Here is a 27,114-nt window from a genome sequence, read left to right on the forward strand (position 1 = left end):
CACCTCCGGCACATGGGACCGGCGCCCTACCCGCTGAGCCACAGGCACTGCCCTACTTTTTTTTTTTTTTATTAAATCATAGCTGTGTACATTGATATGATCATGGGGCATCATTCACTAGCTTCACAGACCATTTTAAAATTCTATTATTTAAAAAAATTTTATTAAAATGCTTCTGGAAGTATCCTGTTGGAATTGCATAGTTTGTTCAAATGGTCGTGGTCCACACACAAACACACCCAAGTGTTGGAGCTTGGAGCAAAAGCGCAAAACCCATCACCAGCTTGTGGGCCAGGACTCTTAGCATGTGGTCTTGAGTAGCTCACGGCTCCCCTCTGCCCTCAGCTTCTCCATTTGGGGAATGAGGCTGAAAACTGAGTTAGAGAGATGCTGTTTTCTTTTTGTCTTTCTTTCTTCCTTTCTTGTTTTTAGAGACAGGCTCTCTCTCTGTTGCCCAGGCTGGAGTGCATTGGCCTGATCACAGTTCACTGTAACCTTTAATTCCTGGGCTCAAGTGGTCCTCCTATCTCAGCGTCCCAAGTACCTGGGACTACCTGTGTGTATCACCACTCCCAGCAGGCAGCAGAGACAGAGTCTTGCTGTGTTGTTTAAGCTGGTCTTGAACTCCTGGCCTCAAGCAATCTTCCTCCCTTGGCCTCCTAAAGCACTGGGATTACAGGTGTGAGCCACCATACCCAGCCAGAGGCACTGTTTTTAGTCCAAGCTTCTGAGACTGCTAAGAGGGGAAGGAAGAGGATTCTGGGCTCAGTTTCCCCTTTACAAGCCCTCACCTCTAAGAGGCCTCTCCTGCTTCTCTGCTAAGGGTCTTGGAAAACGATGTTGGAAAATGATTGTGCTGCCTACCTCTGAGAGCCCTTTCTTGGTGTCCTGATCCCATGTCTCAGCCATCGTGTTCTGATATATAAGCTGTGATAATATCACCAACTAATTTACGAAAAAAAAATGCTTTATTAGCTCAAAATTCTTTAGTTCCTATCTCACATAAGTGAGCTTTGAACACTCAGACCCATTGCTGAAGTACTGGGTCCTGCCAAAGCCAAGTACAAACAGGTGTTTCTCCCTGTGAGTGGGCAGGTTCGAGTGCCACTGTATGCGTCTGATACTGCCAGGAGCCCTGGATAATTGCCACTGGAGAGAACAACTCTGGTCTGTAGTCTTTCTCGTTAAACTTGAGGAGTCTGGTTCCGAGGGTCTCTGTAGAGTCCTTAATGGTAGGAAAACAAGGGGACCCTGCCTGCTGGTGAAAAAATGCTACAGGTTTTCTACACCGGAAAACCACAACCCACAGCCCTTATCTATCCTTCTGCCCTCAGTCAGAGGCAAACTTACAGAAATACACTTTCCTGGGACTTCTTTGTCCCACCGAGGTTGTCCCATTGGGTTACTTTAACTAGATTTTCATGGGTAAACCGTGGGGTTTGCTGCCTGGGGCTCAGAGGGCCAGGCTTCAGCCTCTGAAAGGCTGCCCTGCCTTTCCTGTCCACCAGGTGGCGCAAAGACCTCAGGGCTGTTTTTCCTGCCGGTGTTCTCAGGCCCACACATTGACAGGGCCTCTGGGAGCTCTCCACCCAGACCACCCATTAAGTGCCACAGCTGGCCCAGCTGTAACTGGGGCAGGAAAGGTGATGGCAGCAGGATGCACATTGCAATTTCTTCCTGCCTAAGGCTGTCCCCAGGTCTCTGAGTTGTTGCAGGGCCTGTTTTCCTTCCAGGGTCGCAGATGCAGGTGGCTACCATGGAGAACAAGGCCTGGGGAGGAGGAGTAGCATCCCTGCTTGTCCCTCTAGCTCACACAGGGCATTAAGTATAGGGACATTGCTTGATGCTGGAGGTGGGGTCAGCTGTCCTCCAGAGGGTGAGGACAATCAGTGCATTAGAGGGAAAGGCTGGTGGTGACAACCTAGCCCTTGTTCTGCAGCCCTGCCCAGCTATTGAGCCTGGGATTCCTGAAAAGGGGCCCTCAGAAGATCTTGAAGCCCTTCAGTAGGGTCAAGGTAGGTGCCTTGCGCTTGCTCTGGGCCCGGGATGACTTCACAGTGACCAGCTTAGCCTGGGCTACGGGGGGCATCTCCTTCAGGCTGACTGTGGAAAGTGTGTTGAAGGTGCAGCTGGCCAGCCCATGCCGGGTGGTGAGTGGGGCCTGGTGGGGCACGGCCCTCTCCTCGGAGATGAAAAGGGGTCGGGCCAGTGGGCTCTTCTCCAGCTCCCGTCGCGCCTCTCGCACTGCCTCATGGAAGACGTGCTGCACGTGCTCAAAGTCCAAGCAGGCAGAGACCTCGAAAAACAGGCACCCGAATCTGCCTGCCAAAGCTGCACCCTCTGCTTTGGTGACTTGCCTGGCAGGGAAGCAGGGCAGGGCAGAGAGTTAGGCACATGTTGTTCCAAGTCAGGCAGACCTGCTTCTGCACCCAGCCCCTCACGTACTGATGGGTGATCCGGGGCCGTCTTCATCTCCCTGAGTCTGTTATCTCATCAGTACAACAGGATGATGACATTTGCCTTTCAGGGTTGTTAAGATTCAGACAGATAATTTGTGTCAAGTGCTTGGCACAGTACCTGGCACAGATTTAGTGCTCAATAAATGGTGGTCAATGTTACAAAAGAATTAAGGGATGAGGATGACGGTAAGAGAGAAGCTGGTCCTGCATGTGAAACCCTGTCTGTGGCCAGAGAAAGAAAGCCATTCCCAGCCCCACTTCTCCTCTCAACGTGGGTTCCTGGGGCAGGAAATGGACCACTCACGGCCCTGCCTTGTGGGATCAGCTCTAGAGAGAAGCAGTTGTTTGGGCTGAAGGGTGTTAGACCTCAGAGGTGACTCTGGAAGCCTGTGGTTGGCAGAGCTTCAGGGCTCGTGGGGAGTTTTGTCTGCCTGCCCAGGAGCTGACAACATATCATGGTGAGGAGGGAGAAAAGGAAAGGAGGAGCAACACCTACGCTAGCTTGGTCCTATGCCACTCCTGTGATGGAAGGATAGAAGATCTAAAACTGCAAAGGTCCTGGAAACTTCTGACCTGAGAGTCATAGGAATTGAGGTGGGAGAAAGAGAAGATTGGTCTTGAGTAGGTCAGATGTCTAGATGGGGCCCCTGAGGTTTGGGGGCCAAGTCTGCTGCCTGAATCCTCCTGACCTACTGCTAGACTGCCCCATCCACCATATGGGGGGATGATGGCACAGACCATGAGATGAGAGGTGAAACTAGAGTGGGCAGTGGTGGGAAAAGGTTTCTGAGCCAAGGTCAGTGTGGCAGGAGCAGGGCCTGGGAGTGGGCTGGCTGCCCGGGGTATTGCTCCAAAAAGGGGGTGGGTATCAGAGGGAGAGGGTGACTAGGACAAAAAAGGCCAGTGGCCAGCATCTAGGCCTCTCCCCACCTAGTACTGCCATCTGTCTATAAGTTCACTGATTCCCAGGAAAGCACTTTTGAAAGAATACTTGGTTTTATGAATATTTGCTTTTATGATGGGCTTGAATCTGCAACTTTGTTATTGTGGGGCTTGAATAATGAATTTTCAGAAACAAGAATCTGACACGTGCCTGCAGGTGTGTGACATGCAGGTGGTGACACAGACATATAACATTGTTTCCCCCCCACCCTTTTTTTGAGACAGAGTCTCACTCTGTCGCCCAGCAAGAGTGCCATGGCATCAGCCTAGCTCACAGCAACCTCAAACTCCTGGGCTCAAGCAATCCTCCTGCCTCAGCCTTCCAAGTAGCTGGGACTACAGGCATGCACCATCACACCTAATTAGTTTTGTTATTTTTAAAAGAGATGGGGTCTGGCTCTTGTTCAGGCTGGCTTTGTCTCATTTTGTTGCATTCTAATAAAGTTTTTTTTCTTTTGAGACATGGTCTCACTCTCACTCTGTTGCCCAGGGTAGAGTGCGGTGGTGTCATCCTAGGTCATGGCAGCCTCAAACTCCTGTGCTGCAGGAATCCTCCTTCCTCAGTCTCCTAAATACCAAGAACTACAAGCCCACCACTATACCCAGCTAATTTTTTAAATTTTTTGTAGAGGCAACGTTGCTCAGGCTGGTCTCAAACTTCCAGTAAAAGTTTTATCCATAGTTCGGGAAGCACAGCCCTAATCCACATTTTATCCTTTTAGCCGTAAAGACAGTCATGGGAGACAACGACAACAGTTAGACAATCTAACTTTCAGTGCTCAGCTAAAAGTTAGATTTACTGTGCTTACCAAATCCTAATCTACTAAACTTGGGACTTGACCAAAGAATGAAAAGGGGATAAATGTTTTTAGGGAACTGATGCTACTTCATTTCAGTCACGTATTCTTTGTCATTTGCGGATAACCCCTATGGGGGCCAAAACAGTGGCCTCATGTTTTTTTTCCCATACTGAAAACCAGCCTGTTCACAATCCAGTCTTTTTTTTTTTGAGACGAGTCTTGCTCTGACATCTGGGCCAGAGTGCAGTGCTGGGATCATAGTTCTCTGCAACCTCAAACTCCCACAATCCAGTCTTCTGACCCTCTCAGCCCTCTTCCAGGGTCTGTTATTCCTGAAAGACTACCTTTAGTGGTTTTACAATTATATGACTTCTCTCATCCCCTGACATGGAATTTGCCTGGGTTTGAGGGCTGGGGAGGCCCCTTACTGTGGTCCGTCTTCATGAGCCCACATCTCATTGCCCATCTGACCTGTTCAGAACAAACACCAGTCAGTGTGCTTTTGGGACCTGGAGAAGCAGGATTGAGCGGCCAGGGTGGAAGGCTGGTGAAAGGTGCCATACCTTGCAGGTAGGCTGGCCACATAGGACAAATGTCCATGTTGGAGAAATCCAGTAGGATTACTCATCAAGTACAGGCAGCATAGTCTCAACGCCTGAGGGCCAGACAGGCAACTCGAATGTGTGGAGAGGGTGGAGGCAAACCAAAGGGTGTGGGGAGGCCTGCGGTCAGCTGGAGAGAATACGCCCCACCTCAAAGCATTCCAATTCCTGGTCTTTTCAAACACTGTGCTGGCCAAGCAAAATATGGCTATAGCATTCTGTGGTAATGTGCCCTCTGGCCCAGTCTGTGACCTCTAATTCAAGTCCAACCCTTTCTTTTTTTTTGTGCCATGACTTACACAGCAACAAGTTCAACCCTTTCTTTTGTTGTTTTTTTTTTTTTTTTGTGCCATGACTTACATGGCAACAAGTCCAACCCTTTCTAAGAGAACCTGCCCTCAGCACAGCGAACTGTGGGAGTGAGCCTGGGGCAGGGCTGAGCTTGGCTGAGGCCAGAGCTGGTTGGACCAGAGCAGACACCTGACATGAGGAGCCAATCAAAGCCTCTCCCTAAAGTTGGACCAGGCGTTGATTGACCCTCAGCTGCTGGGAGTGGAACTGGAAAGTCACAAAGCCTCAGGCAAGAAAGGGTGATCCTGGGAGAGACCCAAGAGGGTAACAGGAGTAGCTTCACTTCTGACATTCAGGGTCCAGCCCCTGATGCCCTGCCCTTCCTGTCCTTGGGTGTCTGGAAGACTAAGGCCCCCTGGACTCTTACAACACAATCCCTCTTACCTAAATTGAAGGGGATTACTGTCTTTAGTGGCTAAGTAATCCTTGAAGACGCTGCCTTGCCTTTACAAATGGGGAAAGTCAACTGTGAAGATGAGGATCAAACTGCCACCTCACCTGTACTGGGCCATGTCCAGCTTGTTGCCCAGCAGCAGGGCAGGGTAGGTGCGCTGTGTCTCCTTCGCATGCAGGGCAAGCAGCTCCAGGTAGCCGCTGCTGCTCTCAAAGCTCTGGCGGCTGTCGACGCTGTACACCACCAGGAAGGTGTGCGCCCAGTTCAGGTAGCGCTCAGAGTTCCTGGGGATGTCCTGGGGTGGAGAGAAGCCCTCTCAGAGGCAGAGGAGGTCAGGGTAAAGGTCTTACACCTGAGCTGCCTCGTCCCACCTCCCCACTCGCTGGATCTTTGTACATTGTTCCCCAGAAGAGCTCGTTTCAAAGGGGCACTTGAGTGTGGATTTGGCTTGGTGTGAAAGGACACATTGTCTCATGAACTGCCCTCCCACCACCCAGCCAGAGACTTGGAGACCTTGGCCCCTTGGGCACAGAGCCAAAAACTCTGGCATGGTCCCTGGCTGTCCCTGGGCACCCCTAGCTTAAGGTCAGGTTCTAGTTGCTCCTTTGACTTGAGAGAATAACTGACATCTGGCTTTGGCAGGGGGCAGTGGGGACATGTGAACTTCAGGGGAGAAGTGTGCATTTGAGGGGGCTTGGGTGAGGCATTCTCACCAGGAGTGTCTGTGTAAAGAGGTGTGGACCTCTCTCCATGTATGTGTGAGGATAACTCTCCATTGCATAGGATCTCAGAGCAGATGCTGGCAATCCTCAGGCCTCTCAGCCTATTTTATCTTTCTTATTTGGCAAATGAAGGATTCAGGTCCAGAGAGGTCAGTACTTCGTTCAGGTTCACACAGCAAAATGGAATTTAAAAGAGATCCAAATTCCCACGTGAGGCCCCACACTCTGGGCTGGGACTTCTTAGGAGGCTACACTGCTTCTCAGTTCTCCATGGAGATGGGGGTAATGTTACCAGGTCTGCAGTGTCCATGACCCTCAGGTGAACAGGCTGGTGGTCCACGGTCTCTTCAGAGCTGTAGGTGTCCTCTGTAACACAGAAGATCAGCAGGTCAGATGCAGTGAACTGGGTCTTAGTTTGAGATTCCCTAGTGTAGCTTTGGGGGACCCCCAGGAGTTGCTCTTGGGTTGGCTGAACTGGGATCCCCGTAAAGTCCTTGGTTCTCACCCACATGGAAGATGTGGGCAGAACATCAAGGAAATGCTACTCTGCCTGCTGGGCTTAGAGTGTCAGCAATCACACAGAGAACGTGCCTCAGGGACCGGACTGTGTTCTGGGTGATGTGCAAAGATGACAGGATGGTGCGTGTGGCCCATGGGTCCAGTTGGCAGCACAGGCTCAGGAGCTGCACTGCCAGCCCCACCACCCCCAAACCCTAAGCTTCTCTCCCCTCTCCCCTTCTGACCACAGTACCTGGCCCACAGGAAACTCCCCAAAACAATCCTCCTCTCCCTAGTCAGAAAAGAGATAAGGGCAAAGAGAAGCATATAACACAATGGAGCAGCATTCCAAGAAGGTTTTACAAATAATCCTTGACAGCATGACAGCAGAGGAGTCTAGGGTAGTCAAAAGTTTTAAGTTGGGGCAGGGTCCAGTGATTCATGCCTGTAATCCCAGCACTATGGGAGGCTGAAGTGGGAGGACTGCTTGAGGCCAGGAGTTTGAGACCATCTTAGGCAACATAGTGAGACAGTATTTCTACCAAAAATTTAAATATTAGTTGGGCATGGTGTTGTGTGCCTGTAGTCCCCGCTGCCTGGGAGGCTGAGGCAGGAGGATTGCTTGAGCCCTGGAGCTGAAGGCTGCAGTGAGCTATGATTGTGCCCCTCCACTCTAGCCTCAGCAATAGAGCAAGACCTCATCTCTTAAAATAATAGTAATAAAGTTTTAAGTTGGAGTATGGAATCAAATCCAACTTCAGCTGCTTTTTATCTATGTGACTTGGCTGAGTCATTTCAGCCCTCTGAGACATTTCCTCATTTTAAAATGGGAATACTAAGATAGCATAGGCTACAGTTTCCAAGCCTTTACTTTGTGCCCGGTGCTGTGCTAAGTGCGTGTCCCTGTGTTAGTTAATTTAATAGTCTTTTCTCCCAGGGCTCTGTCAGGACTGGATAGGATAGGCCCTCTGGACATGGGACCTGGGCCACTACAAGTACCTGGTAAAGGTCAATGGGGACTCTGGTGCTCCATGTTAGCCGGGCAGGTTCATATTCATTTTATTTTGAAATAATTTTAGACTCACATAGAAGTTGCAAAATAGTGCAGAGTTCCTATGTCCTCTTCACCCAGCTTCCCCTAATGTTACCACCTTACATAACCACAGCACAATGACCAAAACAAAGAAGGTGACATCGGTACCATATTATCAACTAAGTTATTGACCTTCATTGATTTCATGAATTGTTACTTTTTTTTTTTAGTTCTCACAACCTCAGACCTGAGAAAACAGCAAGCAAGTGGCCAGGCATGCAAAGAGGAACTCAGTGCCACACTGGTGGTCATTCTCCCTACCCCCAACCTCTGCCTGTACCATTGGGCCCGCATGTCTGAGTATCTTTGGTATTCGCCTTTCCCTGGGTGTCTCTTGCCCTAAGCGACCCTAAAAAAGACCCCTCTTGGCAGAACCAAAATGCTTTGTCTTCCTGGCAGCATCCTCTGTGAGAAGGATACACCCCCCCCCCCCAACCCTGGCTGAATTTACAGTCAAACACTTCTCTCTGAGGGCCACTGGCAGCCAAGCCAGGCCTGGACACATTCCAAGTCCACTAAGATCCAGCATGAATCACAGACAGCTTCTTGTCCCCAGCCTGCTTTGGGGACTTGGATAAATAGCTGCTCTTATGCAAAGACAAAAAAAATCTAATGGAAACTATGTCCCAAATATTTAACTATATTTGGTCCAAGAAGACCTGCCCTAGATGCTTACATCTTGTTCAGATTTGTCTTTATTTTCCTGCCAAACCTGTCTGCTGCGCTCCTTTTGGGCGTTCCCCCCAATAGGTGCAAGTGTCCTCCCCAGCCCTGATCTCCTGTTGCCTTTATACTAGCACGACAGCCTTTTGAGGTTACTGATCGCTCCACTGTAGAAAGATAACAAGATGAGGCTCAGAGAAGGAGGGAACTCACTTAAGGCCACACAGCATCCTATCAGCAGAAGGAATTTGAACTCAGGTCTTCCAGACTGGGTTGCCTCCCTCTCCAGTGGGACACTCTCACCCCTCGAGCACAGTATAAGAGAAGACCAGAAGTACCCAGGCTCGCTGGGGATGTGGAACATGGAGGGGCAAACTGGAAGAAGCTTTAGAGGTCATATTGTCCAGCTTCCCCTTTACAACTGGGATGACTGGCCTCAGAGGCTGAGGCAGGTTGGGGGGCTCCTGTTCCTGTCGCAGTAATGCCTAGTCTTTCCATCACTAAGTTCTAATTGATATTCTGTGGACTTTAAGGCTGAGAGGAGAGTTGTTTCCCAAAGTCTCTTTCTCTCATTGATGTAATAATAATTTTTTAAAAGGCATCAAAGCAGCTCTAATCAGAGTGTGTGCAGGGTAATGCCTCAAAAATGGAGTTTGTGTCTTGTTGAAGTAGGATGAGGGCAGGAGAAGTGAGAAGCTGACATTATCCCCTGGCCAAGCCAGGTGAGATGCCCCAGCCCTTCTGTGAGAGAGGAATATTCTCCCAGAGACCCCCAACCCCTCCTGGGTGGCCTCAACACAGACAAAGCCCTTCCACAGTCACTGAAGGGGGAAATCGTGGGTCAGAGGGCCCAGTACCACACAGACCTCTGACTAGCATAACGATGTGCCTAGCAGTGAGCAACTAGAGTTGTCTCATCTTCCTTTGTACCTGAGGATCTCCTTGATCTTAGTCAAATCACTGAGCCCTCTCTGCCTCAGTTTCTCCACCAATAAAAGGGGCATAAATAAAGGAGCTCTTCCTTAAAGGGTAATCCTAAAACCAAAATTCAACCCCACAGTTAAAAGCATGTATGTTGTGCCTAGTACTGTCCTACATGCTGGACATGAGAATGAATCTACACTCTCAAGAGGCTCCTCAAATGAGCTCAGGCTCTTAGAAGACCTTGGAAAAGGTGGAGAGTTGTTTTACCAACGTTTGCCTGATGGCTAACTCTCCTCACCTTGAACGCCCAGCCCTTTCTCCGCAGGAGAGAAGGCTCTGGTCCCACGGTCTCTGCTGTTTCTGGACCCAGTGCTGGAATGTCAGGCTCTTCCCAGCAGAAGCTCTGAGGCATGGCCCTGCCCACCTAGAACGTCTGAGAGGAGAGCGTCTGGTAGTCTCTCTAGCTTGTGGGCCCTCTGGGAGGGCTGACAGACCACAGACTGAAGTGACTAACCACTGCAGGGCTGCCCCTCAGACTGTCTGGGCACTCATTCCACTACTAGGTCAGAATTCCAAAATTACTCAATCAGGAGCTCAAACCACCACTGTCATAGGCTCATCCAGTGGGACCCTGTGCAAAGATATAGACCGTGGGGCAGGGAAGAAGAGAGGCTACAGGCAAGTTGCCAGAAAACATACAGGATGATGAGTTAAACTTGAATTTCAGATAAAATGGATTCATTTTTAGTATAAGCATGACCCATGCAGTATTTCAACTATGCAGAATATATCTTTGGAGGTGCTTCCTTGGGAATCACCAACCTGCCCACCCTATGCCTTTCCTTGCCACACCTCAACTCTATCCTCAACTCCTCCATCCCATCTCTGATTCCATGCTCTGGCCTCTCCCAGCACCTTCTGGCCACAGCGTCCTATGTCCTTCTCTCTCAGCAGTTGAACTCTGCTAACCAAAGGGGCTCCCCTCAGACTTGCTGCGTGACCTTGGCCCAGAGGCCTCAGCTCAGTGAGCCTTCTTCCTCCACTGTGCCAAGGAGGCTGTGCCAAGGCACAGGTGGTCAGATGGGGCTTTGAGGAACAAACCTCTTAGGGACCATCAGGGCATCACCTGCCCTGCATCCCTGACTCAACCAAAGGAACACTTCCACTTTCTCTGTTTGACACCCTGGAGTTCCATTTAAGATTTGGAATAAGGGATTCAATTATCTAAGGAAAAATATTTTTTTAACCATAGGAATAAATAGCCTGAGTTCTCTTCCTGCTCCAGCACTGAGATTCGGTGAACCAAGGGGCTGATGGGCACCACTAAGTTAAGGTACTCTTTTTCCAGGTACAGAGGTGGCATTCCATCAGGGGCCTGCTGCAGGAGGTAGTGCGGTGGGGTTTCAACTTGTGTCACAGAGCCCTGGTTTCTTCAGAGGGCCCTAAGGGGCCCATTTGGGAGGCTTTATTCTATTTTTAGGAGTGGAAAAAACAATCCTAGACTATAATGCCCATTTTCAAAAAGCTAAGATCATCTAGACACCCTATTTATTGTTCTTAGCAGTTTGCAATAAGCAAATGGTATAAACACGAGCTTTTGGTTACATTTATAGTAATAAAATTCTGCTTTTTTTTTTGAGACAGAGTCTTCCTCTGTGCCCTGGGTAGAGTGTTGTGGTATCATAGCTCACAGCAAACTCAAACTCTTGAGCTCAAGCAATTCTCTTGTTTCAGCCTCCAAGTAGCTGGGACTACAGGTGTCTGCCTCAATACCCAGCTGGTTTTCCTATTTTTAGTAGAGATAGCATCTTGCTTTTGCTCAGGCTAGTCTTGAACTCCTGAAGTCAGGAGTTCAAGTCCACCTGCCTTGGCCTCCCAGAGTGCTGAGATTATAGGCATGAGCCACCATACCCAGCCTTGCTTTAATTTGTTTCAGATATTAGGATTCGATGCAAGACATTATTTTAGGAAAAGATCTTGCTGCTAAAAATAATTTTCAGAAATGCTAATCTGATTAATCTGAGGGAATCTAAGCTGCCATGCATGGGAAGCCATTTGAGGAAGAAAGAAAAGTAAATATGCATTGAATGTCTATTGTAGGTCAGGTACTAGACTAGCTCTTCATGTGTTATTTCTTTAATCATAGTAGTTCTCTGAGATAGGTATTTTTATGCCCATTTTACAGATGAGAAAACTAGCTCTGAGAGGTTAGGTGACTTGCTCAAGGCTGCACAACCAATAAGTGGCAGAGCCAGTATTCAAATTCAGCTCTGACTGACACCAAACATCCCTTTTTCCAACATACCACAATACAGCTAAAAACAAGACTAGTTTTCACATATGGTTCAAAAATCGTTCAGAAGCCAGCACCACTAAAGAATTTCTCAAATGTCTTGTCCAGCTTTTCTGGAAAAGAACACCGAGTAACCATCTTGAAGAATGATACCTATTTGGATGTGAACATCCTGTTATGTTTGATTCCTTTTCTTTTCTTTCTTTCTTTTTTTTTAACCTCATCATACCTCATGTTTTGTTTGTTTGTTTGTTTGTTTTGAGACAGAGCCTCAAGCTATCGCCCTGAGTAGAGTGCCATGGCGTCACAGCTCACAACAACCTCCAACTCCTGGAGATTAAGCGATTCTCTTGCCTCAGCCTCCCAAGTAGCTGGGACCATAGGCGCCTGCCACAACGCCTGACCATTTTTTGGTTGCAGTTGTCATTGTTGTTTGGCAGGCCCGGGCTGGATTCAAACCCGCCAGCTCTGGTGTATGTGGCTGGTGCCTTAACCACTTGAGCCATAGGCGCCGAGCCAACACTTCATGTTTTAGGGTAAATCAACTCTCCTTGTCTGGGGTGGGCTGTGGAAGGGATATTTTTGGCACTTAAAACATTTCCCCGCATGGGCTGAGTCATCCTGGTGGCTCCTTCCTTCTTTGCCTCTAGCTGTCTAATCCTGATCAGGGCCCACCCATGGGGTAGGCCCCAGGAGGGTACTCTAGGTGGGGCATAGGCAGCAGAAGGTACAGGCAGGAGTTATTTCTTACCCAAGTTGGGGTCATATTCGCTGATAAACCTCTTGGTCAGAAACTTCACCGTCAGAGCTGCAAGAAGCAGAAAGAGATCTGCTAAGTCTACCCTGTTGTGTCTGGCTGCTGGCTCCTCTCTTTTTAGGCAGGCCTTATCTAACCTCTGTGATCCCTGACTAACACCACGCTCAGCTCTCTCAGGGAATGTGTCTGGGAAACTGAAGAGTTGGTTTGAGAAGCTCAGAAGAAACAAGAAATATGAGGAGCTGAGTCCCTCTAATTGCACCCTGGGATTTTTTTAATGGCAAGAAAAGCAACAAGAGCCAAGCCTAAGGGCTATTTGTGAAGACCAAACGCAGAGGTCAGGACACATGCAACCAGTTACCTCAGGGTCACCCTGCTAAGGCCCCAGCTGAAGGGAGATGTAGCTCAGCATGGACAAGTCGCAAAGATTCTGAAGTGCAGAATATTTATTCCAGCTCGGCTATGAGCCAGAGAGAAAGAGCAGGAATGATCAGTGGGTGATCCCTGGGAAGAGATTTCCAGGTGAGGTCCAGGCAAGATCGGAGTCCTGAGTAAACACATGCTGGTTCTGATCCCTCATATCTCAAGTGCCGGCTCTTTCTAGGGCCTTCACGCTCATCATGGGTATCTCAGAAAATGTAAATCTCTAGAATGACATTCTCCCCAGTGGAACTCATTAACAGGATTTTGATTTCGTTCAGAGTTTAGCTACATAAAGCAAGGGCCAGCCAACTATTATACTGGATTCTTAAAAAGTAATATGATATTGTTAAGAAAATCCTTAACATTCTTTCCTAGGATTCCTAATAGTGTCATCTTGCAAACTAATACCCAGGGAATACATACTGTAGAATTTAAATTCTTTCATTTAAGTTGTCACTGGCTAAACAGTACTAGTGACAGAGCCACATACAGCAATCTGATTTCCAAAGGGAAGAAGGCAAATCTTTTTTGTAGGAAAACCAGAGATAGAATCCCCTGAGTCAGAAGGGGCTTCAAGGTCAGACAGTAGCCTCCAGTGAGCCTTAATACTCTGGGGAAGGAAACCAATGGCTACCTGAGCATGGGGTGGCCATCACTAATGGCTACAACTGAAAACCAGCCAGTGGAGGAGCCCTCTGCCCTCTTCCCTTCAGATGCCTGGGATTTGGGGTGGCAGGGGAGAGGCAGAGGCAGAACATTTTTTCTCTGATGACACCTCCATCCCCCTGGGCTCCAGCTGCCAGAGAGTTCAGTGTTGACAGAAATTATCTCAATGGAAGCCCAAGATTTCAGTTCCTCAAGGACAAGTCCCAGACACCTGGGACCACAGCTCAATGTGTTTCCAGAAAGTTAAGAGAGGGGTCTGTCTTGAAACAAACACTTTTGATAAGAATTCACAACTTGTCCCATACTCCCAGGGAACTGGGTGGGGGAGTAGGGGAGTGACCCTTCTCTGAAAAATCCAGTTAGCTAGAAATTTCAACCCACTTCCTTCAATGGGGTCAGGGTGAGGTGTGGATGGGGGGACCCAAGGGAATCCCTCGCTCAAGCGTGAATCAGGGAGTAGCAAGGCTAAGACGAAGCTCAAAGAGGGCGCTGGGCAGGGGATCAGAGCCTAAATCGTTAGGGTCTGGTGCCTTTGGAGCCAGTCACCAAGCCTGAATGCTGGACCCAGGAGGGGAGACAGGGTTAGGGGTTGGGGGCCTGGGGGACAGAGAAAGACAAAGGGGAGAAACAGAGGGAGGGGAACAAGGGTCACAGACACAGAGGCCAGAGACACAATGGGAAGAGACAGGCAAGCACAGAAGACAGATGAAAGGAGAACTCTGAGAACTCTGCAAAGGAGAAACCGAGGCAAAGAAGAAAATCACGGTGTCTTGTCCAACCCACCTGGGTGAAGGAAGCCCTCAAAGCTAGTGTAAGAACCTGCCCCCACGTCCCCAGCGCGTGGTTACCCCCACCCACTCCCGGTGTCGCCAGTCCTCTCCAGGCCCCTGCCCCGCGCCGCTCACCAGACTTGCCAACCCCGCGGCGCCCCAGGATGGCCAGGTTGACCTCGAGAGGCGCGCTCTGCGGCCCGCTGCCCGCGCGGGGTTTTCCGAACACCGAGGACATGGCGACGCCGTGGAGAGCGACACGGGTGTTCCGCCGCTGGGCCCCGAGCAGCGCGCCCGCCCGTCGGGGCCCGGGGATCCGGACGCGGGCTTCCCTGGCACTCGCCGGCCCAGCGCCTAGCAGGCTGAGACTCGGCGGAGAGGAGGGGCGGGAGGAGCCCGGCGGGCGGGGCCGCCCCAAACGCCACCAAACTCCTTGTAAGGGCTGCAAGAGCCCCCCACCAGCCGCGCTCAGCCCGCTCCCCACGCAGGGAGGGCTCTCCGGCCAGCCGCGCCCCCCACCTCCCTGCTCCGCCTCAAGGACCCGGGCGCCTTCAACCTCCTGATCTCCCCCAGACCCCACTGGGAAGGACCAGAGAGAGGGAATCTTGGGGGCAGAGGGATAGAAGGGAAAGAGGTTTCCAGCCTTTCCCGAACCTCCACTCCATTCTCTTCCCAACAGCAAGAAAATCAACCCCTCCCCAATCCCCACCCCCAACTCCTCCAGGAAGCCTCCTGGGTTCAGTTTCATGCCTTTTCCTTTCTTTAAGTCACAGCCAGCTCTGCACTCTTTCCCCCCAGTACCTGCCCTTCACGTAGGGACTCTAGAGCCATCACTGCAGAACCCAGGCTCCTGGGAAGAGGGAGTGAGCACCCCTTACTGAGATTCCACGGAGATACGGGTTCAGCTTCAAGAAACCTAACCCTTCTTGGATTTCTCTTTCTCCTTGATGGGAGCTAATGAGTTGCATGTGTTTGTGGCCTTTGTGTAAATGGGGTATTTGTTCTGAAACCTGGCACCCCCGCTTGCCTACAGCAATTCTGGAACTGGTGGCGAGCCTGGCAGGGGTCACCTGACTCAGGGTAAACGTGGAGACGGCGGTGGCCCAGGATGGCCAGGTTGACCTCCAGGGGCAGGCAAGGGCTCACACTGAGAACCCCAATGCTTAGGATCTAGTGCTAGCGCCTTCCCTCCGGTGACCTTGGGCAAGTTATCTTGCTTCTTTGGGCTTTGGCGTCCCTTAAATACTTAAGGAAGGAGAAAATAAATCTAACGCTCCATGATGTGACTTAGGCCTGATAGAGATGACAGAATCCGCCCTAAGTACATTCCAGAATTTTGTGAGGCCTCTATCTGGAAAACTCCAAGCTAGAGAGGGGAAAGGAATGGGAGCCTCAGAAACCTCTCTCAGCAGCCCTTCCCCTTCACCTCCCACAGATGGTTAGCACATCTACCACCCACCTGCAAGGGAAACATGGAAATCCAGGCAAGGTTGGGGCAGAGCTGGATGGTGATAGACTCTTTTTCATCAAAAAGGAAATTATTTTTCTGGATAGGACATGAATATTAACTCAGCTTAATTCTGTTTCAGGGGGATAATGGTAATCCAGCTGTGTTATTAAGACTCTAAGGTATTGGGAGGAATTTGTTTAGACTACACCCTCAGACCAGAATTGCTCACACAGCTAATGACTGAAGGCTTCCCTTTGAGTTGTAGGAGTTGAGAAAGTGGGAGCCAAGTTCCAGCCACAACCCTGGGCTGGCCCCAGTCCTGAGAAGACAGACTGGTTCTGGATGGGGCCTGTGGGGAGATAACCAGTCTCACTGGAGGACTGCTGGAGGGAGGGCAAGCTATGGACCTGCACAGGCTCAGCAGCATAGAAGCTTGAGCTCTGTTACTTCCAAATTGTGTGATACTGGGGAAGTTATTTGACCTCTATCTGTTCTCAGTTTCCTCTTTTTTTTTTTTTTTAATTTATTGTTTATATATTTATGGTTGCAGTTTGGCCAGAGCCGGGTTTGAACTCGCCACCCTCCGTATACGGGGCCAGGACCCTACTCACTGAGCCACAGGCACCACCCCTCAGTTTCCTCATTTTTAAAGCTCAGACCAATCAGAAGCTGCAAGGAGGCATATTCTGGCCATGTCAAGGTGAATTCCCTAACCATCTGAGCTGTCCATAGTTAGAAAGGACTGTCTTTGGAGGAAGTGAGCTTCTGACATTGGCAGCAACCAAGGAGGTGACCACTTCAAGGAGGCGTTATAGAGACTCCACCACAACTTGCACGATGCGATGAGATAATCCTTAACTTCATTCTATATCTAGTTTAGAGATTAATAGCCCATTGGCTACTCAGAACCTCAGCTGCGACAACTCACTTCTGTCCCTCCTCTAAGTCTTGGGAGGAAAACAGTGCCTACTTCATGGCTGTTAACTGTCCCTGCTCCCATCCTCAGTCTCACCTGTGGGCTGTTTATCCTGCACCCAGTAGTTTCCACTGTGGACTGGAAAGGCCTTGGGGATCAGTCACTGTAAGACCCTGAAATTAGTTACTTTTCCTTTTGGGGCCTCAGTTCCTCATCTTTAAAATAGGAATAATATTAAGGATTATATGACATAGGGTGAAAGTGACCTACCCAGAGCTTGGCTCATGGTCCAAAAAAGCAAATGATAGCTCCCTCCACTCTCTACTCCCCCTGGACATGAAGCACAAATAATGTGGGCGGTGCCCGTAGCTCAGTGGCTAGGGCGCTGGCCACATACACGCAGGCTGGTGGGTCAAACCCAACCAGGGCCTGCCGAACAATAATTATTACTACAACAAAAATATAGTCGGGTGTTGCAGTAGGCGCCTGTAGTCCCAGCTACTTTAGAGACTGAGGCAAGAGAATAGCTTGAGCCCAAGAGTTTGAGGTTGCTGTGAGCAGGGCAACAGCTTGAGGCTCTGTCTCAAAAAACCAAAACAAAACAAACAAAAAAACATATAATGTGATATGCACCTACCTAGAAGTCACTCTATTGACCAGAAGTTTAGACACTTCAGGTCAAGAGAGAGGTTACTCTGATAGGGCAGGTAGCCCAACTCTCCTTAGCCCACCCCCATAAAGGTTCTCCTAGGAGGCCCTCAGGCACTCAAAATGTAGAGGATTTGGCCCTGAGCCCAGCAATGGGCATACAGCAGGTGCTCATAGATACTTCTGGAGTTAATGAATGCAGCATGTACAGGGCTAGACATGTAGGCCTGTGAAGTTTTCCCAATGGCAAGTCCTACCCTTGCCACCTACCTCCAGGAACCATTTCACATAAAGCTAAGCTTTTGGAAGCCTTAACACAATAACTAAGGAAATGCCAGGAAAGCTGTGTTAACCACTGTGATGAAAATATGTCAAATGGTATATAAAACCAGTGTATGGTGCCCCATGATTGCATTAATGTACACAGCTATGACTTAATAATAAATAAATTTTTTAAAAAAGCTAAGCTTTTGGTAACCCTTTGTGATGTTGCTGCCTTTTCTGGAGACACAACATGATAGCCACTTCTGTGGTTGCTCAATGATAAAGTCAAACCTGAACAGAACCTTAAAAGTCAGATTCAAATTTTACTTCACAGATGAAGAACTGAGGCCTAAAGAGGTTGGGTAGCTTTTGCAAATCAGCAGTAGGAGCAGCAGCAGAGCCCAGGCAGGAATCCTGACTTCTATCTCCAGTGCTCTTCCTTCTCCAGGTCCAGGCAGTACAAGCCACTCAGTACTCTATGTGAAGAAATACCACCATGGGTGGCAAGGGTGACTGTGGGGGAAGGGGGTGCCTCCCAGGGCAAGGGCTATGTCTCCTCCATCAGACTGGAGGCTGTCCTGGGATGGGGCTGTGTCTTTAGTCTGATGGAGAGGACATAGGTGAAGGTCCAGGAATCCACTTTAACAGACCCCCACTGTGTGCCAATCAAATGGATACAGGGATAAGGCTGGGTCTGCTCTAAAAGGCTTAAAATCTGACATAGACTCCCCACCCCCAACCTCATACAGTGTGGGGGATGCAGAGTGGAAAGGAAGATTGGTGCAGGGTCGAGCAGGGCCTGGGAACTCTGTGGGCTGCCCACATCCAGGATAGTTCCTTGTCCTTTCCAAATCCCAGAGGGATATTCAGTGTCCGGGAGGAGGAAACTCTCCCCAGCTGCAGACAACACCCCACTGGAACCTTGGGGTCAGGGCCAAAGAGCTGATCCTCAGCCCAACCTCAGAAACCTGACCCCCCCCCCTCCACCTTGGGTGACCTACTGCCTGGCAGCTGATGGTGGAAACTAACTGGGTGTATGCACGAGCCCCAACCCACTCAAGCCAGAGCTGGACTTGGGGAAAAACTGAGCTGAGAGCGAACTTCAGCCAGGAGAGGTTTGCATACCCTCCCCCTCCTGCTCTCAGGAGAGGGCCAGGCAATGGTTCCATCTGGTTGTATCTGCCAGTTACGGGTTCTGGAACAGGCCATTTGGGAGACAGGACTATGCAGCAGCCCTGACCCCTTGGGGATCAGCCCCTCCCCAGGTCTGCCCATTATTTGAGCCCAGCAGAAGGTAGATGTTTCCCTGCTCTGAGGCAAGGCTAGTGCAGGTGAAGAGAGGCAGCAGGCCTGGAGCAGGAGAACAGGGCCTGTGGTCAGCTGGCTAGGTTTAACCTAGCCTCACATCCTCGTTCATAACCAGGTAGAAGCCTAGCTTTCTAAGGTTTTCTTTCCTCATCTGTGAATTGGGAATAGTCAGACACCCTCTATCATTGAGGCCACCAAAAAGGATAGTCAGAAGCCAGCACTGAGACCCCCTTGTCCCCAAGAGGGGAATTGTCATCCCTGCTGCCAGACATTCGAGGCCCTTTCAGCCAATGTCTGGCCTCAAGGAAGGAGAGAAGCTGGCAGAGGGCCTGGGATAGCATTCATGGGGACTTCTGCCCACCCCTTCCATCTCCTCCTCCTCTTCCTGTCTGATCCCCGGGGCAGAGCATCAGAGATATTTCTGGCTGCCTCCTCCAGGCTTCTGGTTCCTAAGTTCACACAGTGGTCCCCATGTTCCAGTCTCACTTTGACGGAGTGAACTGGGTGGGAGTTCCCTAGCATGGGAGTTACACTTGAGCTGGTCTACAAATTTGTCCACAAGGGTCTATGCATAGCTGTGTACTAAGGGGGAAATTCCCTTATCAGTTTTCCACCTCCTGCTTGGTAACTGTGGGCCACTCACCCTCCCAAAGAAGGCCTGCAGGTAAGGAGGGGGCAGCTGGACATCTCCTAAATGGCATATGCCATCCTACACAGGTCTGGGCTTTAGTTTCCTCCATATAGAATAAGGTGAGGGAAAATAATCACTAAGCTACCTTCCACCTGATGTTTTGGGACCTGGAGTCTTAGCTGACCACCCACAAAAGTTCTGTGCAGTGGGAAAAATGCCACCAAGTGGGCAGTAGGAGGCCTGGAGCTGTCTTTACAAAGCTACAAGACCCTTGGAAATTACTTTTCACTCTCTCCCCCAGGTCCTCCATTATAAATGAAATGACTGAACCATCTGAGTCTCAGGTTCTTTCCAACTGTGACCTCCAGTTACAAGGGGACTGCCTGGCCTTTGTAGCACAGAAAGGCAGCAGAACACATTGGTATGGTCACACATTCTACAGTCAGATTGACTATATTCCAGTCCTAAGTCTAACACTCTCTAGCCATCATAAAAGCTTCTGGTGCCTTAGTCTCATCTGTAAAATGAGGTCATTAATAGCATCTAATTCATAATATTGCAAGGAGTAATAAATGGATACAATCTGTTAAATGTGGGGGGAATCGGTATTATATTTACTCAGGATTATTGCAAGGAGTTAATATAAAGTGCTTACAATAATGCCTGACACATAATGCAATTTAAGTGTTATTACTATTTCAAGAAGCTCTTCTTTCTATCCATAAGCATAAGATTCCCCCAGCAGCCCCTCCTTCCTTTTCCCCAAGCCACTTAGCAGAGGAGGCTAGAGAATGGGGTATAGACACCCTCTTCCCATCCCACATCTAGGAGCTTACTGGTTGCCCACCTGCAAAGCAGAGTTGCTACCCTTTCCATTTTACAGAAAGAAAACTCAGTCTCAAAAAGAAATTGGCCTAGCCGAGAGTCAGGGTCAGAATCCCAAGCTAGATTAAAACCCTGGTCCCGGACACCAGCCCGGCTCAATGTATTTGCTCCGTCTCTGCCTCTCCCTCCAACCTGCCTGGTCCATCCCTCTGAGCTGAAGGGATGGGTTGGGTATTAATCCTGTCCTTGCTTCTTGATAGCTGAATGACCTTAAATAAGCCACCTAAACTTTCTGGGCCTCATAGGGAAGACTGCACAGATACTGTCCCAATACTGTGAAGGAAGCGTTATTGTTGGTCCCGTTTGGAACATAAAACCCAGAGTCAGGGAGTTAGGGAACTTGCACAAGAGCACACAGCTGGTATGATGCCGGTTGGACAAGACCTCTTTGCAAGCAGCCCTCATGGTGCCCAGTATGCAGCAGGCGTTCAGTGTATGGTCACTACTATTACTATTTCTCCTGCGGAAACTGAGTGGCCATGCAGGTCTCCAGATGCCCTTCAGGCCCGCAGCCATCCAGCCAGCGGGCCACCACGTCACATGAGCCGTACTATCTTTAGCCCCGGAGATATTTATATCTCCTGGGGAAGTTTCTTCCGCTCTAGGAGAACCCCAGAGTCCGAGGCCTCCAGCCCTCTGGCTCACCATGCCGCGGGGCCCAGAGGGGCCGGTGCAGGTCTGGGTGGGCGGCCAGCTCTTCCAGGCCGAACAGGCCCTGCTGGTGGAGCATTGCGGATTCTTCCGCGGCCTCTTCCGCTCCGGCATGAGGGAGGCGCGCGCCGCAGAGGTGCGCCTGGGCGTGCTCAGCGCGGGCGGCTTCCGAACCATGCTGCAGGTGCTGCGCGGCGAGCGGCCCACGCTGGCGGCCGACGACGAGCTGCTCCAGGCGGTGGAGTGCGCCGCCTTCCTGCAGGCGCCGGCGCTGGCGCGCTTCCTGGAGTACAGCCTCACGACGGAGAACTGCGCGTTGCTGTGCGACGCGGCCGCCACCTTCGGGCTGCGCGACGTGTTTCACAGTGCTGCGCTCTTCATCCGCGACGGCGCCCGGGAGCTGGCGGCGGAGCTGGCGCTACCCGAAGCACGCGCCTATGTGGCGGCGCAGCGGCCCAGCAGCTACGTGGCCGTGAGCACGCACGCACCCGCGCCCGGCTTCCTGGAGGACGAGTCGCGCACGCTGTGCTACCTGGACGAAGAAGAGGACGCGTGGCGCACGCTGGCCGCGCTGCCCCTGGAAGCCAGCACGCTGCTGGCAGGCGTAGCCACGCTGGGCAACAAGCTGTACATCGTGGGTGGCGTACGCGGCCCCAACAAGGAGGTGGTGGACCTGGGCTTCTGCTACGACCCCGAGGGTGGCACGTGGCGCGAGTTCCCCAGCCCACACCAGCCGCGCTATGACACGGCGCTGGCGGGCTTCGAGGGCCGCCTCTACGCCATCGGGGGCGAGTTCCAGAGGACGCCCATGAGCTCGGTGGAGTGCTACGACCCGGCCGCGGGCTGCTGGAGCTTCGTGGCCGACCTGCCTCAACCCGCTGCAGGTGTGCCCCGCGCCCAGGCGTGTGGCCGCCTCTTCGTGTGCCTGTGGCGGCCGGCTGACACCACAGCCGTGGTGGAGTACACAGCGCGGGGCGACACGTGGCTGCCGGTAGCCGAGCTGCGGCGTTCACAGAGCTACGGCCACTGCATGGTGGCCCACCGCGACAGTCTCTACGTGGTGCGAAACGGACCTTCTGACGACTTCTTGCACTGTGCCATCGACTGCCTCAACCTGACCACGGGCCAGTGGACGGCGGTGCCTGGCCAGTTCGTCAACAGCAAAGGAGCGCTTTTCACTGCTGTTGTGCGCGGCGACACTGTCTACACAGTCAACCGCGTGTTCACGCTGCTGTACGCCATCGAGGGCAGCACCTGGCGGCAGCTCAGGGAGAAGGCCGGCTTCCCGCGGCCGGGCTCCTTGCAGACCGTTCTCCTCAGGCTGCCTCCTGGTGCTCCGGGGCCTGTGGCGTTGCCGCTGCCAGAACTGTGACTCCTGGGCTGGCGTTAGGAGGGGACGGCCCAGGTCTTCCCTGAGCCGTGGCTGAGCGTGTGAGATTGGCCTTAGGAGCTGCTTGGAACTTTCTGTTGACACACTCAGGTCTGGTGCCTTCTGGTAGTGTAGACATGTCCAAGAACCTCAGGGAGCAATGAACATGCTGGGGTCTGATCCTTCAAATCACTTGGGTTCTGCTGGTGGGACACAACGCCAGTGAAAAGGATTGGGGAAAGAGTGTTAGGATTTGAATAATCCAGACTTGTATGTAATGGGTCAGTAATTGAGCATGGCTAGGAGTAGATTATGTGATGTTAATCAAACTGCCAATCAATAAACAAGAATTAGGTACTTTGTGCCTATTACACAGTACTAGGCCTAATGAGAGCTTTAGTTGTCATACAGGGGTCCAAGAAGCTTATAGAGTCTATCCCAGAAAATATCTTAACATTTACAGGACAAGAAAAAGGTTTACACACACTTGTAAGTAAATCCACAAAGGGTTGAAGTCAACATGCAAGATTTTAAAGATCCACTCACAATATAATATTAGGTCGTTAAATATAAAATGTCTGATTTTCAAATCAACTTTATTATATCTCAAGCTGTGCAATTAAAATATATTCCTAAACTGTTGAAATAATTTTGCCTTTTTTTTTTTTTTTTCCAGACAGAGTCCCATTGTTGCCCAGACTAGAGTGAGTGTCTTGGTGTCAGCCTAGCTCACAGCAACCTGAAACTCCTGGGTTCAAGCAGTCCTTCTGCCTCAGCCTCCCGAGTAGCTCGGACTACAGACACCTGGCTAGTTTTTTAATTTTTAGGAGAGATGAGGTCTTGCTTTTGCTTAGGCCAGTCTCAAATTCTTGAATGCAAGGGATCCTTCCCCCTCAGTCTCCCAGAATTCTACGATTACAGGTGTGAACCATGTGCCCACCCCAATTGTGCCATCTTAATCGTAGCTTGTTTATGCCAGCAGTGAAAGAGCCTGGAGAGCAAGTATTGATGAAATTGCAAAAGGTAGTTTCCACTTTTTGTTGAGAATTGAATATTTTTCCTTGCAACAAGTGCTCCTTCTAAAGCAGTGGTTCTCAACCTTCCTAATGCTGTGGCCCTTTAATACAGTTCCTGTGGGTCATGACCCACAGGTTGAGAACGCTGGTCTAAAGGCTGGAGGAAGTAGTAGTCAGTTGGTTTGAGGTCTGATGAATATGGTGGATGACAGAGTTTCCAAGTCCAGTTTCTGTAGTGTGGGCAGCGTTATTTGTGTGATAGCATTGTCTTGCAAGAGGATTGACCTGTCCCTATTGACCAGTTTCAACTACTTAGTTGCAAGCATCTTCATCTTGTTATCCACATCTCCATCGTGTTATCCACATGCATCTGCTGTAATCGATAGACAGGTTTCATGAAGCTGTAGTGGATGATACCAGCACTTCATTTTTATCCAGTCATTGTGCTGAATGCTTGCAACTGTCAAAAACAATCTATTTTTCAGGCAGTCCATTTGGGACCCCTTCCATTGTGTAGGAAGCTTTCCTATTTTCTAATAAATTATTGCTTTATGGCTTAAAATCTATTTTTTTATCACATATACCAATACAGTGTAGAAATGGTTCACCTTTATGTTGTGACAGCAAAGAAAGGCAAGCTTGCAGATAATTTCTTTTCTGACATTCATTTAATTTATGTGGAATTCATCTATCCAGGTTCTTTACCTTGCTGATTTGTTTCAAATGGTCCAATATTGTTGGCATAGTAACGTCAAACCTGGCTGCTAATTCACACAGAGATTGAGATGGATTCACTTTCACTACAGCTTTCAGCTCATCATTCATTATCCACCTTGGTCTCAGGTCACCCACATGGCTCATTTTCAAGATTAAAATGAACAGAACTTCTCAAGCCATTGAGGTACTGTGTGTTCATTAGCCACATTCTTCCCAAACACTTCGTTGATATTTCGAGCTCTCTGCATTGCATTGGTTCCATGACAAAATTCATATTCAAAAATACCACAAACTTTTGACTTATGGTTTCACAAAAATTGATGTAAAAAATATTTGTGTTCGAAAGAATGAAGATGTGGGGCTGCGCCTGTGGCTCAAGGGAGTAGGGCGCCAGGCCCCATATGCTGGAGGTGGAGGGTTCAAACCTAGCCCTGGCCAAAAACTGCAAAAAAAAAGAATGAGGATGTAAAACAAGTGTAAAGTGAAATGTCAGAGATAGCATCTCTCAAACTTAGAACATAAGGAAATCAGACATCTCATATTTAATAATCTAATACAAGTACTGAAGAAATAATGGCAAAAGGAAAATAGAGAAAAATACATAACTGGAAAGGAGTATACGAACCACATGGAAGAGACAGGCAGGATACAATTGGCTGTTGAAGGGGGAGGCTCACACTGGAAACAGCTCAGAAGAGGAGAGATGGGGAAGGCCCAGGGCAGAAGGGAAGGGTCTTTGTAAGCCCAGTCTTGAAACTCAAGGAGCTGTAGATGGAGGCATCTGAGGAGGAGGTGGGACTGGGTGGATTTCTAGCAGATAACTGAACTGAAAGTGGAGTGAGACTTGTGGGAAAGAGAAAAAATTCTTCACATCAGGCGGCGCCTGTGGCTCAAAGGAGTAGGGTGCCGGCCCCATATGCTGGAGGTGGCGGGTTCAAACCCAGCCCCAGCCAAAAAATGCAAAAAAAAAAAAAAATTCTTCACATCACTTTTTGAGATGGAAAGCCTCCGGGAAGCACCCAAGTGTAAGCCTCTGGCCCTTCTCCTTTTAGCCATTGTGGGAGGCAGTGGACTGTTAACCCACCTGACTTTAGGTCACTCAAGGCACAAATCTAGTCCTGCCTTATCTCCCTTACTTGTATCCCCTCTTCTACATTCTGTAGGCTCACCCTCTTCTAACTTCCGCTCCTGCCATTCTTTGGTCTCTTCCGTGACTGTTGTTTCTGTATCAGCCGCCTCTTTGCAGGATTGGCTGAATCAGCTCTTCATTTTCCAGACCCCTGGCTGTAACCTTGTTCTGTGGTGTGCAGATGTACACACATGCAGATGGTGAGGGCAGAGTCTGTGCTGTTAACTGAGCTGGATTACTTCCAGGTGAAGGCCATTAGTTAGGGTGCTGGCCTCTGTTGTTAAATGAGGACCCTTGTCCCTCCATTATGGAATACTTATCTCTGGTTTCTGTGCTGATTCCTGCCCCAGCCCTCCAGCAGACTTCTCTGAGTGGTCCTGAATAATCCCCATCCTCTTAAGACCTGAGGCCCATGGGAAATCCTGGCCTCATCAGAGGTGGAGAAAGAATCAGCATGGCACCTTCTGGACGTGGAGACTAGTTTCAAGGCTGTCTCTAGCTGCCCCTACCCCTAACCTAGGTCCCAAGTCTGTCAAACACTGCCCTCAGAAGCCTGGGACTTCCAGCCCTGGAGTAGCCTAGTCTGATGAGTCACAGCAATAAATCTGACTTTTGCTTCCTATGAATGATGTGCAAAGTACTTTCACATCCATCTTCCTCCTCCAAACCTCCCCTGGGCCTGGGAGTTGTGTACCCTCACCCTGTGGCAGATAAGTGAAGCTCAGAAGTTGAGTAGCTGGCCCAAAGTCACATGGCATGGCAAAATCTCACTAGTGATTCCATCCAACTATAATTTTTACCATGTGTCAAAGATTGACTTAACTTGCTAATAAGGGAACCATAAAAATGGTAAAGCTGGTTGAAAAGAGCATTTGAGAGACAGATACTTAGCTGGAAAAGACATTCTGAAATATGTCTGCTGTGTTAGAGATGAAGCTGGTTAAAGTCTTATGGGGCAATAAACCCACAATTTCATGGTTCCCTACTGGAAGGAATTCCCTAGCATCTTCAGATACCGGCATCTACAATTTGCACGTAACTTTCACAAAGCCTGGGGCCTGATCAGTGGTAAATTGCAAAACAAAGGTACACTCCCTTTGAGAATTAAATAACTCTTTACTGTTCAGTCCTGTCCCAAAGTGACATTGAAAGGACATGCATTCCTCCTTTTGCCTTACTTCTGAGTTACAGATAATTTTCCATGACAGTACAGAGCATTTGCCCTCTTGCTTCTGCCTCCTGACCAGTGCTGACAACGTGCGAGTGGCCGTGTCTGCTGGCAGGGTGTCGGCAGAACTCTGTGTCTGGCTGCACTTGGGGCTGCTGAGATGAGGCCTCCTGGCTCCTGGTGTCCGGTGGTTCTTTATCCAGAAGAAGCCCTTCCTGAGATGTTTTTTGTGTGTAATAACAGTGTTCACAGAGAGCTTTCCCACAGTTGACTTTTTTGCACACTTAAGAATTTTAAGTGGTAGACAGTTTGTCGACTCCCCTATTGCCCCTCTTAAAGGAAAACAAAACCAAAGAGCACATGACTGGAAGAGGCACAGCTAGGAAGGGCATGTGCTTGTTTTCTGCTTGGCTGATGGACAAGGTGTTGCTGACAGTCTCGGTAACACTCCTCTCTCTCTTCCCCTTCTCTGCACTCCCACCTATGTTTGGGAGTAATTTGCTTCCATGAACCCGGCCATCACTCCTCCCTCCTCTGTAGTAAAGTTAATTGTGCTGGGTTTTCTTGCCTTAGGATATAGCTGAGAGACTCCTGGCCCACTTCAC

The 27,114-nt window shown here is 49.8% G+C and overlaps 2 protein-coding genes across 3 annotated transcripts; one reads left to right on the top strand and one right to left on the bottom strand.

The window, feature by feature from the left end:
- Positions 1-67: 67 nt before the first annotated feature.
- Positions 68-15,000, bottom strand: RASL12 (RAS like family 12). 2 transcript variants are annotated; one of them, XM_053593231.1, is made up of 5 exons: positions 14,493-15,000; positions 12,493-12,549; positions 6,563-6,636; positions 5,653-5,843; positions 68-2,357 (listed from the first exon to the last, which is right to left on the bottom strand). In XM_053593231.1, the coding sequence occupies exons 1-5, from the start codon at positions 14,593-14,595 to the stop codon at positions 1,982-1,984; spliced, it is 801 nt and encodes a 266-aa protein (XP_053449206.1). In that variant the 5' UTR covers positions 14,596-15,000; the 3' UTR covers positions 68-1,981. The 2 variants fall into 2 exon arrangements, with proteins under 2 accessions (XP_053449206.1, XP_053449207.1); XM_053593232.1 differs by having other exon boundaries at positions 5,653-5,861; positions 6,262-6,636; positions 14,493-14,510.
- A 6,080-nt stretch (positions 15,001-21,080) lies between these two features.
- On the top strand, positions 21,081-23,106 carry KBTBD13 (kelch repeat and BTB domain containing 13). The gene has a single exon (XM_053593222.1). It carries the CDS (start codon positions 21,106-21,108, stop codon positions 22,480-22,482), a length of 1,377 nt encoding a protein of 458 aa, XP_053449197.1. The 5' UTR covers positions 21,081-21,105; the 3' UTR covers positions 22,483-23,106.
- The last annotated feature ends 4,008 nt before the right edge of the window (positions 23,107-27,114 follow it).

The sequence above is a fragment of the Nycticebus coucang genome, chromosome 6 (assembly GCF_027406575.1).
Source record: "Nycticebus coucang isolate mNycCou1 chromosome 6, mNycCou1.pri, whole genome shotgun sequence".
In the NCBI taxonomy this organism is placed as follows: Eukaryota; Metazoa; Chordata; class Mammalia; order Primates; family Lorisidae; genus Nycticebus; species Nycticebus coucang.